The sequence below is a fragment of the Monodelphis domestica genome, chromosome 1 (assembly GCF_027887165.1).
Source record: "Monodelphis domestica isolate mMonDom1 chromosome 1, mMonDom1.pri, whole genome shotgun sequence".
NCBI classification, from domain to species: domain Eukaryota; kingdom Metazoa; phylum Chordata; class Mammalia; order Didelphimorphia; family Didelphidae; genus Monodelphis; species Monodelphis domestica.
The window spans coordinates 531,499,997-531,517,385 of NC_077227.1; the positions used below are offsets into that span (position 1 = coordinate 531,499,997).

The following is a 17,389-nucleotide window of genomic DNA, read 5'->3' on the forward strand; positions in this document are numbered from 1 at the left end:
AATTTCAGGTTTAAAAATGAAATTGATCACTGGTTACTCACTTCTTTCTGACAAATCTTCCTAGTGGATTTGGATACAATGTAGATCCTGCCTTTGCAATGGCCCTGCCTCTTCAAGTCCCCTAGAATCTCTCTCAATGTTGGACACTCAATTTTAATCTTCAGAATTTGTTTAAGAAATGATCATTTTACATTTTGCTTATTTATAGTCATTTAAACCCTAACATTCCCAAAGACAGTATGTTTCACATAAACCTTTAGAAGAACTTAGTACATAATTTACATTGTACTTTGGAAATCAGAAGCAGTTTCATTTACATTTAATCATTTGATCTTCACAACAACCCTGAGTTAGGTAATAGTATTGTTATCCCCATTTTGCAGATGAGCTAATTTTAATGTTTGCTTAAGATCACAAAACTAGTAAGTAGAGTAAATGAAACTCAAACCTGGATTTTTCTATTCCAAATCTAGTATACTACTGCTAAAGAAGTAAATCAAAGGATAGCTTTTATATACATAGGTGTCCTGTAGAAAGGGCTGCTGTCACAGAAATCTTTGTCATACTTGGTCAGCAGTCTCCTCTGTTCAAAACCTTTGACTGGTTCCCCATTGTCAATCTAATAAAACAAAAACTTCTTGGCCTGGCATTTGAGATCTTTCATAATCTCCAAAAGGAATATGGTTAAATGGTAAAGAAAAAAAAATATGGGAGTGGGAATCAAATGGCCTGAGTCTGAATCTGCTCACTTACTACTTCGGTAGCCTAGAGCCAATCTTTCAACCTCGATAGAATTTTTCATCCCCTAGGCCCTGACGGAGGTTACATTAAATGACCTCTGAGTTCCTTCCAATATCACCTTTAGGACTTCCTTTGTATTTTTATTTCATTCTGCTCCTATCTATGCACTCTGTTCTAGTCAAATTGTACTACTGGGTGTTTCTAATTCCTGGTCTGCTCTCTAGCATTTAAGCAATACCTGGGAACATAATCTTTCTACATCCCTTGCATTAAAATTTATTTCTTCAAGGCTCCAGGCAGATGTCGTTTCCTTCCATATACTCTTCCCTGATCTCTCAACTGAAAACCATGGCCAACTTCAGATTTCATTTTGTATGGTGCTCTGCTCTGTTCCTCTCATTATATCCTGTATAGTATCATACCTTTTTGTCTATAGGTATCATTTTCCCTATTGAGTAAATTTCTTCAGGCCAATGACCATGCTGTTTTCATTTGTGTATCTCCAGTGACTATAATAATGTACCACAAATAGCTAAGTCCTTAGTTTTTTTTTTTTTAATTGAGTTCCCTCACCAGCAGCAACTTTAAATTCAGTTCGAGTATTTACAAGAATTATGTCATTGTGTTTGTTGCTTCCTTCTCAAAACATTATTATGGTTCCCCCCAAATTTTTGGAAATATATTTGTTTTTAAGTGCTGGCCTTAAGGCCCTGAACCAAATGATTCTGTTTTACCTAAATTGTCAACTTCAAATACTCTGTAACTCTTTTGGGAACCCAATTCATTCTTGCCATAGTCAGAACTAAAAGGAATCTCTAACCATATCTGATTGGGTCCCTCATTTTACAGAGGATTAAGCTGAATTCCAGGGAGGGGAAGGAAGCATTGTGATATAGGTAAAAGGGGGATGGAATTAGAGTTAAATCTGGATTGAAACAAAGGTCTCTCACTATTTGTGAGATCCTGGATTATTCATAATTTATTAGGTCCCTTTTAGCTTTAAAATTAATACCTCAACATAATTATGATTCTAAGTGACTTGTCAAAGACTTAGATCAAACAAACTGGCCATTCCTCTCATGAGTTATGCTCTATTGTCCAACTCCCTAAATATTTTCTCTTTTCTGCCAAAACACATTCCCTTCCCCAACTCCTTTAAAACAATGCCTAAAATACATTTTACCAAGCATGCCTAATTCTCATTCCTTCCAGTTTTCCCAGTCACTCTAGCAGTCCTTTGTATGATTCACTGTCACCTTCATCACATAACTGGCAATAGTGTTTCTGTTGTTTGCACTTTACTTTTCTGGGGATCTTTGGTACAGAGTAGACATATTTACCAATCAGTAAACATTTACTGAGTGCCTACTACATGCTCAAGATGGAAGGGAGTAGAAAAAAGGGTAAGACATAGAAGCAACCTCCAAGCACTCAATGGCCCATTTGGGGAGATGACTACAAGACAATACAAGTTTTCTCCTACAAACATGAAAGTTATTACTGGAGTATAGTGGAGTGTTGCAAGCCATAGTCACCAGAGAAAGGTCTGCCCTGCTCCTATTATTGCTTTCCAAAGCTTTGACAGAGATCAACCCCTCTGCTCAGTATCTGCTCAGTGAAATATAACTGGAGTTTGGGCCATTACCTGATACAGGGCACAGTGGAGGGGTTTCCTGCTCCAATCCCAGAAGTGACAGGGCAAGGGATGACCTGAGTCCCCTGCAATCCTGAGATTTTGACTCATAACTCTTACCCCAGCATTACCTCTTTCCCCAGTCAGTAACAAGATTATGGATTCAGGGAACAAGCATTTATTAAATAACTATGTGCCAGGTACTGTGATAAGTGCTTCATAAACATTATCTAAGTTGATCTTAACAACCCTGTAAATGCGATCCCATTTTCAGTTGAGGAAATTGAAGCAGAGGTTAAGTGACTTGGGCAAGGTCAAACAGCTGATAAATACCTTGATGCCATATTTAGAGCTAGAATGGGCCTTTTACAGATGGGAAACTGAGGCCCTGGAAGGCTGAGTTTGTTGCTCAAGTTCACAAAAATTGTAAATGGCACGGCTCAATACGCCCCCCACCCCGCCTCTAAATCCTGGGCTTTTTCTTTCCACTGTCCGGTCCTTAGACCATTCTCCCTCAGGAAGCATGCCCACAGACAGTGGGTTTATTCGTCTTTCACGCTTCCACCACTATGTCGGTCCTCAGAAAAGCAATCGTTACCACAGCGCTGGAGGCCCAGGCTCCAGGCTCCTCCAGCCGAAGGGAACGAGCCTCGGAAGGGGAGGAGGAAGCCAGTTTCACATCAAGGGGGCAGAGACCTGGCAAGCAGGAGCCAAATACAAATCCCCCCCACCCCACGCCCCAACAAGTGAACGAGGTCCAAGCCCAGGCTCCTGAAAGTGAGGTAAGAAGGGCGAATCCCCTACCTCTAACGAGATGAGCTGGTCCTTTTAATGAGTTGCGTCCCTCTCGCTAATTAGAGGGAAGGTTCACTCCCGTTAATGAGGCTCTTTGACCCGCGTCCACCGTCAGGTCAGCTCACTACCAAAGGAAGGAGAGGTGGCTTTATGCCTATCTGTAATAAAGTGAAACATTCGAATTCTAATGAGGTTCAAGCCCAAACTCCGTCCCCATGGTGCTTGTAGAGCAGGAGTGAGACACCCCCCCTCCCCCCCGAAAATGAGGTAGGCAGGCCAAAGCTCCGCCCACCTCTCAAAGTGATTTGGTCGGCCACCTCCCCCTACCTAGAAAGATAGGTCGGCCCGAGCTCTGCAGTCTATCCTCAGTCTGAAGGACTTGGTCGGATACCCCGTAGAAGCGGCCGAGGGGCCGCTTCTCTCTCTCCTACAACCAGTTTGGGATACCCCTTTTAGTCTCTACTCCATAGAGAAAGGGGCGGAGTCTTGGAAGAAGCCTATGATACAGTATCAGGTGCACGCGGAAGACGAGACAGTCGCGGAATGATGACGCATTACTCTCGATTCCGTTAAAAGAGCCCGAGGGGGGCCGGCCCCCACCCTATCTCCCCAACGCATATGCTAATGGCGCAGCCGGGGTGCTTCCCTGTTAGCCTCGCGCTCCTTCCGTTGTTTTCGAACCTGTGAGTGAGCGAACGAAGGAGCGCGCGCCCAGAGTGACGGCCTGAGCGTCGGTGCAGAAGGCGGCAGGGGAGACACTGAGCAGCGGCGGCAGCCTCCAGGAGAAGGAGTAGAGAAAGGGCAGGCAGCGCGGGTGGCAGGATGGCGGAGGGCAGCGCCGTGTCGGACCCTCAGCACGCCGCCCGGCTTCTACGAGCCCTGAGCTCGTTCCGAGAGGAGGCCCGTTTCTGCGACGCGCACCTGGTGCTGGAGGGCGAGGAGATCCCGGTGCAGAAGAATATCCTGGCGGCCGCCTCGCCCTACATTCGGTGAGCCCGCCGCCCTCCATCCAAGCCTCTTCTCGACTGTCCGCCGGCCGGGCCCGAACCGGGGTGGGGCACAGCCCGGGGAAGTGGGGGGGGGGGGGCGCGGCCTCCCTGGGGCTGACCTGCCACAGTCCGGGCTGCCTCTTTGGAAGCTGCCCTTGGACAGCATCCTTCACGTCTCCCCCACGGGCTACCCTTTCTTGGCTTTAGAGGCCCTGGGGACTTGCGGGAGGTGGAGACCACCCGGGGCTCACTGGGCTGAGGAGGGGAGGGCGGGGTCCCATACTTAGAATCAACATACAAACTACTTCCTCGAGACCTAGTAAAAGAAAATGCACCTTGGACTGCAGTCTAGTTTGTTACTATGGGTGTCGATAGATAAGCAGTTGGCCCCAGCAGAGCTTTTCTTCTCATTCCCTTTTTGAGATACTCAGATTTTTTTAGCCCTTATGTTATGGAGACATACTAAAACTAAGAACTGGGAAAATAGAAAAGATTTATTTCTGCGTACACTTACAGTCCATTACACGCTGGTGACCAAATGAACATCTTGAAACTCTTCTTTAAAACAGCTTAACCTGCTTTACCAGCTCAACAAAGTGTCTAATTAAAGGTAGATGTAACTGTTTACACAAGCTTATACCGCCATCTCTCTTGTTATCTTTTTTTGCATCAAGTTTCCTTTCCTTCCTGGGTCAATTGACAAACTAAAATGCTAAAATCAACATTTATGAAAAGAAACTCCGTTAAAACATTAGTTAATAGATGGAAATTTTCATTTTATAATGACGAAAAAGGAAAACAAAATTGGTCGATTCTTATCCTGTCCTACCACTATAGCTATGTTGTTACTTTTATAATCTTTAAGAGTTTTTTGTTAACTGAAATCAGCCTATGAAAGTAATGTTAACTTATTGGAACTTTATTTAACTGTTTGACTTGTAAGCCATGTATAGAAAAATAGCATGACAGTGTTGGAAAGATAGGGCAACCGTAGGTTGTGTATTGTCTTGAATATCAGGAGGCTTGATTTTACTCATAGGAAAGCTGTCTAAAAATAAAGAGGCATACTATATGTTTCAGATTTGAGTTATTAAGATCTGCTTAAATTGATGTCATTATTCCCAGATATTAAGATATTAACTAATTGTATTTTTATTGCATTATTATTGTCTTTCACTAAATGGTGAGATATATGCCTAGCCTTCTGACACTAAAAAGAACTCTAAATACAGTCCAAAGTACTTTAGCACAACTCTTGTAATGTAGCAAAGTAATCTATATAATTGATATGAAGTGTTACCCATGTAAAATGATTATTTTCATACTTATTGGACAAATGGCTAAATCATCTATGTTCATAACCTCATTAATTTGGAGGCAGAAGGGACTGGTTTAAACACCCTGATTTCACAGAGGTGAAATTCACTATGACCAAGAAATAGACAAGAAATAGAATTTTAATTCAAACTCATCTGATTCCAAAAGCAGATCCAAAAAAACTACAAATAGTTTAACTTCCCAGTTCAACTTGGACTGATTTTTGTAACTGGCCCAAATTTTCCAGACCTTTTACTGATAAAAGCAACACAGTTATACTCAGAACTACTATACATTTTCTATACATGTCAGAATTTCTCATAGTGACTAGTGGAACTGATTAACAGTACTGTAGACTGAACTCCTATACAAGACAATTTAGAGGGGTAGTCAGGTGGCTCAGTAGAGTCAGACCAAAATAACTGAGATTGTGGGTTAAGATCTGGCACTTCCTAGCTAGGTAACCCTGGATAAATCACTTAACTCCAGTGCCTTAGCCCATACCACTCTTCTGCCTTGGAACCAATACATAGTATTGATTCTAAGATGGAAAGTGAGGGGTTTTTTTACAAGAACAAAGACAATTTAGTTTGTAAATCTAAAGCTGGAAGAGACCTTAGAGATACTCCATTTGCACATGTTATATCAAAGGAGTTTAGATCCAGAGCTGAGGAGACTTCAGGGGTTATCAAGTCCACCCCTTTCATTTTGCAGATGAGGAAACGGAGGCTTGAAAAAGTTGTGACTTACCCAAAATTGAATAGTAAGTTGAAGAATCTTGATTCAGACCTTGGTCCTCTCATCCCACTCTATATGGTCTTTACCTTGACTCCTTATATTAAGGATGCTTTTTTTCTTTAAACTCACATACAGAAAAGCTTGGTAAGACTATGATGGTAAAAATGGGGCATCTTGATGGCAGTGTATAAAAGCACAGTACCTGAAGTCAGGAAGACCTGAGTTCAGATCTAGTCCCAGATACTAGTTTTGTGACTAGTAAATCTGTACAAATCACTTAGTCTCTGTTTACCTCAGTTTCTTCATCTGTTAAAAGGGGATAATAATAACACATACATTTCAGGGTTGTTATGAGGATCAAATGAGATAATAATTATAAAGCACTTAGTACAGTGCCTGAGACACAGCAGGCAACTATATAAATGTTGGTCATTATTACTGTATCAAAATTTCCTTGTAGCACTTATCTTTCTTCATGATATTCTCTTCAAATATGTCATAGAAGAAAAGTAAATGGAGAAATAAAAAACCTCAAAAGACTAAATTTAACTTGAAAAATTGATTAGTATGCATTTGTGTGTCTTTTCAGCTTTCATGGTTTGGGCTGGTACATGACGTAAAGTGTTAAAATAAAAAAGATAATATTTTGGAGTCTAAATAGCATATTATACGTTCTTAGGAGATGTAATACTAGTTTGAATTTATATATGTGTATGTATATTAAATTATACAGTGAGTGTGTATTTGTGCCTTTTGGGAGAAAGAAGCTTTTTCTCTCAAGATGATAGATGGTAATAAAGATTTTCAGTTTTCATTGTGTTTGTTTTTGAATTTCAAGAGGACTTTAACCTTATATTTTCATAATAAACTTAAGCTCAACTGGCATTTTTAATAAATTGTTAGATTATCACAGATTGAGTGGGCCACAGTATTATCTCCCATAATGATGAGACATTTTTCCTTTTCCATCAGGTCAGAAGAGTGCTTTACTGAGTCATTGTAGCCAGAATGAGGCATTAACTTTTTTTGAGTCTGTTTTTCTCTATCAAGGAGAATGATGCCAACATTAAATAGAACAGAATGGATCAAGAGAAATTAAAACTATTAAAATAAGTGTATGGCTTTAGTAAAAGAGCTTCTCATTGTCTTAAATTCATTTATCAGCAAATATTTAGTACCTTATTTATGCAGAGCACTGTTCTAGGTGCTGAAGGAAGTAAAAGAAAGTTAAGATAATGCAGTGCACATGTGTCTGCAGTCCTGGAATTTATTTAGTGTATTTGGGACATAAGACACAAATGGCTAAATAATACATAATTTTATTAGAAAGATGGCAAACAGTATTAGATGATATTGAAAGGTAAAGATTCCACTCAGGAGACCAGATAGGCTTCAGATAGTACCTTTTAAACTGAGTATAAAGTTAAAGTAATTCAGCAGGCAGAGGAGATAAGAGCTGAGAGACAAAGGAAATGATGTGAGCACAGACAGGATAACAGAAAATTGTCCAATTTGGATGTCATATGGAGTAGGAACCAGAATAATTTGGGATAAAGTTCAAAAGGTAAAACACCTTGAATAATATACAAGGGAATTTTAATTTGTATAACAAAATGAGCCACTAAGGGTATTTGATCAGAGGAGTAATAAATAATATTTTTATTGCATGAGAATAACAAGAAAGTTTTGAAGTATTAGAAGGGAAAGTAATAGCTTGGTCTACCCAGGCAAACTGGGTTTCAGTATAGAAGTCAAAGATCACGCTGAGGTTAAAGGGACAGTGGTGCCACAGGCAAAAACAGGAAGTTAAAAGTCACCTTAAGGGGAAGGATTGATTTGGTTTAGAAATTTTGTGTCAGATCCCTTTAGCAGTCTGTTGGAGCCTATAGACTTTTTCCCCCCTGTGTTTTTAAATGCATAAAATAAGTTGTATTATAAAAGAAAGGCATTTATATTGAAATGCGTTTTATAGACATGTGTATGTATACGCGCAATTCTGAGTTAAAAAACCCTTGTTCTATAGATAGTAGGATATACATTTTTGGAGCTTAGAAAAACCAAAGATAAAATTTGTGAATCTTCATAGTATCATGGTGGCTGCCAGTGCAATAAAAGTAAATGGGCTTGTCTTGGCTCCATTTTCCTCTTCCATTTAGAAGGTGGATAACCAATCCCTTGTCTGCGATCTAAAGGTGATTTATACTAAAAGTAAGGATTGGACTACATAGAATTTAATATCTTTTTCAACTCATACTATGACTCATCTGAGAAAATGATAGCATAAAACTGACTAACAGAGTTGATATTCAATATAAGTAAGAAGATATTAAGATAACAACTGACTTCTCTTGATGAATTCAAGTTACCCAGCCTAGATGAACTGCATTCTGTTTCTGAAGAGCTGGCAGACATGATTTTTGAGCCATTGTGAAAATTGAAAGATGGTAGAAAATAGAGAAGATTGGAGAAGAACAAATATCGTCACTTTCCAAAAAAGGAAAAGAAGAGAATCCTCATAGTGAGCTTGACTTAGATTCCTGGGGAAATTCTGGAATAAATCAATAAAGAGATACTTAATTGCTGGAGAGGGAAGTAGTGATCACAAAGATCCACCACTCCTTTGTCAGAGTCATGAACCTCATTCTTTTTTTGACAGGATTGCTAAAGTAGTAAATGAAGGAAATGCTGTGGATGTCGTTTACTTAAGTTTTAGTTTAAATCCTTATCTTCAGTCTTAGAACAAATATTGTGTATTGGTTCCAAGGTAGAAGAATGGAGAGGGGGTAGGTAATGGGAGTTAAGTAACTTGCCTAGGAAGTGTATGATGCTAAATTTGAACCAAGAACCTCCTATTTCTTTAGACCTGGCCCTGAATCCACTGAACCCCACCTATCTTGCTCTTTGGTGAAACTTTTGATAAAGAATCTTGTGCATTTCTTTTAAGAGAAGATAGATTAAACAGTAGTACAATCAGGTGGATCCAGAATTGGTTGGATGGCTTGACTTAGAAATTTAAGAAATTTTTGGTTGTTGTTGTTATTGCTTTTTTAATTTTTATTAAAACCCTTTCCTACTGCCCTAGAACTAATTATTGATTCTAAGGCAGAAGAGCAGTGAGGACTAAGCAATTGGGGTTAAATGACTTGCCCAGGATCATTCAGCTAGAAGTATCTCAGGCCACATTTGAATTCAGGTCCTCCTGACTCCAAACCTAGCACCTTATCTACTGAGCCATCCTAGCTGCCCCTGAAATAGTTCTTAATATTTCTTTGTCAATCTCACCTGTGGAATGCCACAAGTATCTGTGCTTTTTAATGTTTTCTATGACTTGGATAAAGGCATAATGTCATGCTCATCAAATTTTCAGGTGACAAAGCTGGGAAGGACAAAGTTAGGATCCAGAAGTATTTTGGCAGCCTAGAGGCAGCTAGGTGTTATAGTGGATAAAGTGCTGAACCTGTTGCAATTGGGAGACCCAAGTTCAAATGTTTCCTTACTACTCCAGCTCTGTAACCCTGGATGATCACCTACCCTAAATTTTTTGTGAGAATCAAACTTTAAAACACCTATAAAACACTTTTTTAAAAAGTGTTATATAAATGTTAGCTTTTATTAATAGAGGAAAGAATCAAGAGCATGTAAAAATTGCAAGGAGACCAATTTAATCTTAATGCCAGGAGCTATCTCCTAACAATTAGAACTTTTCAGAAGTGCAAAAGGCCAAGTTCAACTTCTGTGGAGGTCTTAGTCTGTGAGAATAGAAATTCTGTGGTTTATGGGTTGGTCTAACTAGATACCTCATTAGTTTCTTTCCAACTCTCAAATACTGTGATTAAGATCCATTTCATTTCCTATAATCAATGATTCTATATTTTTTGACTATATTTTTTTGACTATCCTTTTCTAATTTCCAGATGTGTTGCTGTTTCTCATTATAGTTTAACATTTAAAGAAATTTTTTTTTGCCTATCATGTTCATAGTTATTTGTAGTAACTATCAAATAACTTTTTTAAAAAGTATCCCAATATACATACAAAGTATTTAATGCTACTAAGCTGATTATATTCTAGGGCCTTATTACTCATTGTGTTTTGCAAATCTAAAAGCACTATTAATTATTAACTATTAATACTAACAGTTTAAATGATGTTTGGCTCAAAAAGTGATTCTCCTGGGGGACAGCTAGGTTACTTAGTGGATTGAGAGCTGAACCTGGAGACTAGAGGTCTTGGGTTAAAATTGGCCTCAGACACTTCCTAGCTATGTGATCTTTGGCAAGTCACTTAACTCCCATTTCCTAGCCCTTACTACTCTTCTGCCTTGGAACTAATACACTGTATTGATTTTAAGATGGAAGATAAGGGTTTAAAAAAGTGAATCTGATGAAGTTACTTCTGGAAACTGGTGTTCAAATTTAGCAGTATGGGGGAATTTATCATTTAGTGGCTCTTATATTTGATTTTGGCACTGTAATTCGCTACCATTTGTTGAATTCCTTCTTTTGCCTAACACTGCTCCTTATTTAGTTTTCTAATTGTTAATGTGATGATACAAGTAGAGGTCACTGACTGAACTCTGTATATCTGTTAAAAGTTCCCCCTAACTCAAATTGACCTTAGGTTAATTCTCAGTTCATAGCATTTTACTGACCGACAAGAAACTAATAATATTTTCATATCTTTTACATACATTTTGAGGATTCAGGTTTTTGTGTCCCATTTGTGACACCATGGACCATAGCATACCAGTACTGCCCATGGACTTTTCTTGGCAAAGATATGGAAGTGGTTTGCCATTTCCTTTTTTAGTAGATTAAGGCAAACAGAGGTTAAGTGACTTGCTGAGGTGAGGGTCACATAACTGGGAAGTGTTTGAGACCAGTTTTGAATTCGGGTTTTCTGAATCCAGGCCCAATGTTATATCCATTGAACTACCTAAATGCCCTAATTCATAAATACCTAAATTCAATGAGCATATACCAATTTCTGAATGATTATCTTAAGTAAGGATAGTTAATAATGCTGGTAGCCTGTTGAATTGAAGGGTTGCCAGAGGACCTGGGAATTGGTTCTTAGTCACAGGTTCTGTGGTGGATAATGGAGTGGGTTGGACCTGACCATGCTCTAACAGAATCTGACCCAGTTTGGTTTTCTCCCTATATAGGTACCTGCAAAAGCTATTTATTTCAATATGAAGCCTAATTCAAATCTCTTGTGTTTAGGTGCTTCAGAATGTATCACTGCCTTTTTAGTGGTTGAAATCATCTTCAATAGTTATAGCTTTTTGTAGAGTAATTGCTTCTTATATATTTTAGTTTGAATATGGAAACTATTCCTGAAAGACCAATTTAAAAAATGGTACTAAAGTATATTTCAGAAATATAAAAGACAGTCTGGAATCTGTGTTTCTAGGAAAACTATGCCATCAAAATGACTCACCCAAACTAATCATTTCAAATTTAACACAACTTAGTTCATTTGCTTTAGCCTGTTTCAGAGTAGGTCTAGGGTTTTAATATTTGTGGATTTTTGTAAATTCACAAACTTTGTCATGTTGAGATTTTGCAATTGGAGGGAACTTATTCCATAGAAGTTATTGTTTTAGGACAGGGGTCAGTAACCATGGTCCACAGACCAAACCTCTAAGCTAAAAATGGTTTCTAAAAACAGTTTGCACGAAAACAGAGTTAGACTGACCCATGGGCTAGAGATTTATATTAGCATTAGTGGAAAGAGCCACCATCATATATCTAAAGCCCATTAACCTCTGGACTCCCAGACAACAAATATTTAACTTCTTTGGGCCAAAAATTGAATTTACCCTTAAAAATTGGTTGTCTACACACCACATGCTCTAGTTCCACTGTCAAAGTAAAACTGGGAAGAGCTTACCCCAAAGACAAGCATGTTTTGGCAATAATATTACGTGATAAATGCAAATGATATTTATATACTGGCATAAGAATTTAAGGACTTTTCCCTCAGACCAATGATATGCTTTTTTAAAAAAGCCTAAAGTTTAAATTAGATGCTTTAAATGGGACAGGAAGAAGGCAGATACTAATTAAAACATCTCCTTAAAGTTGGTAATGCTTTTAAAAACATATTCCTATATCCTTTTTTTTTTTTCAGACTTAACTCAGATGTTCCTGAGTAGCCTTTCTGTTCCTCCCCTTAGTGGGTCTATCTTCCTGCTCAGTTAACCTTGTTTTTACATATCTGTTTACTTGTTAGTGCCTTTAATTACTTTGTAAACTATTTGCATCATGTCTTATAAACTGTTAAAACTAATCACATTTGATGTAAATTATTTTATGTGGTTTACTAAATGATTGGATAATAGAAATACTTAAGAAACATTTCAACATTTTTGTTATACAATTAACTTTTTAAAAGTTATTGATACCTTTTGTGGTCATATTGCCTTCATTTCCAACTAGAACTTATTCTTCTGCCCTCCCCAAATAGGTTATCTCTTGCAAGAAAAAAGAAAAGGGGATGAGGAGGGATGAGGAGGACAAAATAATCAAGACACCATCAATGTCTAATGTCTGTCCTTATATGCATTATTCCACATCCACAGTCCCTCTGCCTCTGCAAAAAAGAAAGTGACCTGAACTCTTGATTATCTCTGTGTGGTACTTACTTCAGAACAACCACATATTATAGGTCCCACTTCTAAGTTTCCTCATGCCTGCTGTTAGCCCAATTGACCAGTGCCATGATAGGAATTCTGACTTTACTTCCTGTGGTCTGTTGGGAACCAGATTTGTTTTTTTTTTCACTTGGGGAATGATTCCATGTCCTTGTCCCAGTTAGCTTTTTACCCCTGAATTCTTATTATCTATATTAGCAGTTCTCAAAGTGTGGTCTCAGACCTCCTAGAGATCTCCAGAACTCTTTCAGGAGGACTGTGATGTTAAAACTATTTTAATAATAGTACAAAACATTATTTTTCTATGAAAATATCCCTTCCTTTTTCAACTCTTTCTGTGAGAGGCAAGATTTTGTTCATATACTTCAGTGAAAACAACGTATTACAACAGATTCATTATAGAAGCAAATATAAGAATATAGTTGTCTTCTGTTAAAGAGATTGCAAAAAAAGTAGGTAAAATAGTGTTGCTCTTCTAGTTTTTAAAAATATTTTTAAATTTAAAATATTACTACTATTAACATGTAATAGATGTATTATAAAGAAATTAAATGAATATTCTTAAATGTATGAATTTTAATTACCAATATGATAAATATTTATATTTAACTTACATAAACAGAAACTCTTTGGGGACCTCAGTAATTTTTAAGAGTATAAAGGTGCCATGAGACTAAAAAGTTTGAAAACCACTGGTCTGTATCAACTCTTTGCTACTATAAGGGTTAAAAATTAAAGTTTGGACTAAATATATGAGTGTGGTCACAGAAATTAATATATCTCAAGTCAAAATGACTTTATAGCATTATATATTTCCAAAATAGAGGGAAAGTGTAAGGTAGAGAAATGAGAAAGGGGATAGAGTAAGAAATCCAGTTTAATGAGCTAATTATCTGTTTTGGTGCTTGACTTGCTCTAGCAGGGCTCCAGAACCCCAACCAGAGGATTCAGAGATAAATTAGGTATCATCCACGCAGCCTATCTGGTGTTAATCTCTCTGGCAGTTAGGAAAGGAAGATCAGCTTTTTCCACTCACCAATCCAAAATTCAAGGGGAGAAGATCCCAGAGCAGTCTTACCAAATTCTTGGGTCTCAGGTCCATGCTGAGGAAGGTCCTCCACCAGCCTCCAGAGTTTTGAAGAAAACCTCAACCTCCTCACAAAAAGTTGCAACTACTTTTATTACTTTTGTCACTTTCTATGCCCTTCCCCACTTTACGGGGACCAATGGTAGTTTTAAATTTTTCTTAGGACTGCCCAGGGGTCAGTCACTTTAGCCTGTGGGTTGCAGACCTCCCCTCACTTAAGTGTAAAATGAGAGTAAAAACTTCTGGTGATTAAAAGTAATCAGAGTTAGAAGAAAGTTAATCCTATCTTCACACTACAATGACTTGGGTAATTTTGTCTGTTGTGCATAGTATTTTTTTTTAAACCCTTACTTTCCATCTTAGAATCAATACTAGGTATTGCCTAGCCCATACCACTCTTTTGCCTTAGAATCATTCTAAGGCAATGGGGCTTAAATGACTCGCCCAGGGTCACAGCTAGGAAGTGTCTGAGGTTAGATTTGAACCCAGGACTTCCTGTCTCTGGGCCTGACTCTCAATCCACTGAGCCTCCCAGCTGCCCCCCCCCCCCCCAACAGTATTTGACAAGAACAAATGTATAGTTTTCATTCCCTTATGGTTCTTGCTTTTGTTTACCTGAATTTGAGCCTTTTGTTTTCAGGATAATAACCAATCTAATATGAATTTCCTAGAAGTTGTAATGGTAGTTTCAGAAATGACATCATACAAATAAATGACTAGATACAACTTAATTTTGAGAGAAATGGGTGAAATAAAAGTTTGAATAAATAATTATGGCCTTCATTCATCTTTAGAATTACTCAAAAATTCTCAGAGAAAACTTGACTCTTTTTTTCTATTTTTCTTTCCTTACTATATCTACTGAAATATACACCCTCTTAGCTAAGATAATAGCATTCCACTTCATTTTAAGATTGGCAATTAATAGGCTTCTTTGTAGTTTTATGGAAGAGAAAAAATAGTAATTATGCTAGTTTCCTCCCTAAATATGAGAAATATTCAACTTGAAAATCAGAGAAACTTATGTTGTCTTTCATCCTTGCTGCCCAAGACCATGATCCCAAATGTTGATTAAAAGAAGAATAAAATCATTTAGCATTGCTTTTACTGTTGGCTGCCCTTCCTGGCAGCTTTCATTATAAATAAAGGTAGGTATTTTGTGATAATATTTTTTTAATGCCACTCGGGTGATGCTGACTATATTAGAAATATAGCTATAATGAAGCAGTCCCTATGTTCTGTGTACTTTTACTAACAGTGACTTGAGTGAATTATAGTACAATAGTTAATATGGTCTAATTATAACAAGCCTCTTTTGTCTTTTTATAATGGCATACCATTTATAATATTGAAAACTTATGCATCCAGTCCTTGATAATGTTGAATATTGAAATCTTCTGGTTTTATACCAGTTTGGTGGAGAAAACATAAACTAATGTTTAAGGGGCAGCTAGGTGGCAGAATAGATAGTGAACCTGGCCTGAAGTCAGGAGGATTTGTGTTCAGATTTGGCCTTCAATACCTCCTAGCTGCATGATCCTGGATTTGCTTAGTCCTTGCCTTTCTGTCCTAGTGTTGTTACTCTGACAGAAAGTAAAGACTTTTAAAATAAATAGATTGATAATTAAGAGTTTGTTTTGTTTTGTTTTGTTTTTTTAAGAAATAACCAGGTAATAAAATACCAATTATTTTTCTGGGGACTCAAAAGTCCTTCATGATTTAGACCCAACCTATGTCTCAAGTCTTATCTTTCTACTACTTTGAGGGTCCCAATGCGGTGGTCATATGAGACACATGCCTTTTTTTTTTTAACCTTAAGAATCCCAAATTATCCCACTTTCATATTTTTCTTTTATACTGTTTTGACTACTTCCCCTCCTAAATCATACCTCAGTTAGTTAAGCCTTCTTGCTTTTCCTGCCTTATCTTCTTTTCCCTTTATCCCCACTAAATATTCTTTCCCAGTTTTTACTTCTGTTGTATATTGTGCTTTTTATACTTTTACCAATTCCAGAACTTCAGACAAATCTGATTACTATCTTAACTTTAATGAATTGGCCAAGGGGGGGGAAATCATGTAGTGGCCTGCCTGGTTTTTTACTTCTCTAAACTTGGCCTACAGGCACATTTCCTGAAGATATGGCATATTCACAATCTGTTGTTAGACCTGTATTCAAAGCAGCAAAGTTGACCAATGGATAGAATATTGGTTCTAGAGTTAGGAAAACAGTTCAAATATGACCTCAGACACTTAATGACTATATGACCCTGGGCACGTCACATAATAACCTCTTGGGCTCAGTTCTCTGAACTGTAAAATAGAGGTAATAATAGTGGAATCTGCCTCTTAGGGTTGTTGTGAAGGTAAAATGAGGTAGTATTTGTAAAGTGCTATATAAATGCTAGCCACCACATTTTGTGCTTCATTGGCTTTAAGTCTTTGAGAAACTTTAGTTACCTCCAAGTTGTGAAGAGAACTTTAGTGAAAGCACATTATACTTTGTCCTGTAGTTATTCACATATATTTCTTAGCTTCTCTACTGTACTATTAGATAAGGGAGGAAATTTTTATCAGCTTAATTTTTGGTGCAAAGAAGACAGGGGTTTTTTTGGTTCAAGAATTGTAGCACAATATAGGAAAATTCTGTTCCAACATGACTAGAACACTAATTGTGAAGTATTCATTCTCTTGGCAACATTATGGAAGCCATTTTCAGCTTGGAGTTGTTTGGAAAAATCACAACATTTTAAATCTAGGGAGTGCCAAGTGCTTTTTAAAAGGTAGCATGGCATTGAGGTTGATTGAAGCTGAAATGAAAGCTTATCACAAAGAAGACTTCCATTTGTTACAAGAGGACAGAATTTTGTTTATGAGGAGGAAACTTTCCAATCCTTCAATGTTTTTTTCTTTTTAAATATTATAACTCAAATTGAAATGCTTATGGCATGAATTAAAAAACTAACAAACAAAATTCCTTAAAGGTTTAAGTATTACACTTTAAAGTCTTCCTCCAGATAAAATTCAGTGGGTCTACTTTATCTGTCTCTGAAAAATATGACCTCCTTTTATCCCTTTGGGTTAGAAAAGAGGAGAGGTGGGGATAGATTATATTTGTCAGCTCCTTAAAGGTAAAAACAGTACTGCCTTTTTTTTTCTCTCTTTGCTTAGTATTGTCATGCTTCTATAGATACTTAAGCCATTAAGGTAGTATAACATAGTACATACAGCCCTGAACCACAAGCCAGAAATTGTAATTCACAAGACTAGTTGTGTGACCATGAGCAAGCCATTTAATTTGGTTGAACCTCAGCTTCCTCATCAGAAAAATGGGGGTTATGTTTGAATTACCTACTCTGAAAGGTTGTTGTGAGGAAGGCATTCTCTTCTTTGTTAATTTGTAAAACTATAAGTTGAATATTCTCCTTTGTAAATT

At 37.5% G+C, this 17,389-nt stretch overlaps 2 protein-coding genes across 11 annotated transcripts in view; one reads left to right on the plus strand and one right to left on the minus strand.

The window, feature by feature from the left end:
* GCSH (glycine cleavage system protein H) overlaps nucleotides 1–3,689 on the minus strand; it is a 244,341-nt gene extending 240,652 nt beyond the window's left edge. For 3 of the 10 annotated variants that reach the window (XM_056813278.1, XM_056813280.1, XM_016432773.2), the window contains exons 1-2: nucleotides 3,497–3,652; nucleotides 3,179–3,327 (exon numbers count right to left, since the gene is read on the minus strand). The gene's annotated coding sequence lies outside the window, so the exon portion shown is untranslated. Of the gene's footprint in view, nucleotides 1–3,178; nucleotides 3,429–3,496 lie in introns of those variants that run through there. The other 7 variants (XM_007476107.3, XM_016432777.2, XM_007476115.3 and 4 more) reach the window with 5 other exon arrangements.
* A 53-nt stretch (nucleotides 3,690–3,742) lies between these two features.
* GAN (gigaxonin) overlaps nucleotides 3,743–17,389 on the plus strand; it is a 74,120-nt gene continuing 60,473 nt past the window's right edge. Inside the window, exon 1 of the mRNA XM_001371704.4 lies at nucleotides 3,743–4,158. Within this exon, the coding sequence (XP_001371741.1) occupies nucleotides 3,992–4,158 (167 nt within the window). The 5' untranslated portion in view covers nucleotides 3,743–3,991. The remainder of the gene's footprint in view (nucleotides 4,159–17,389) is intronic.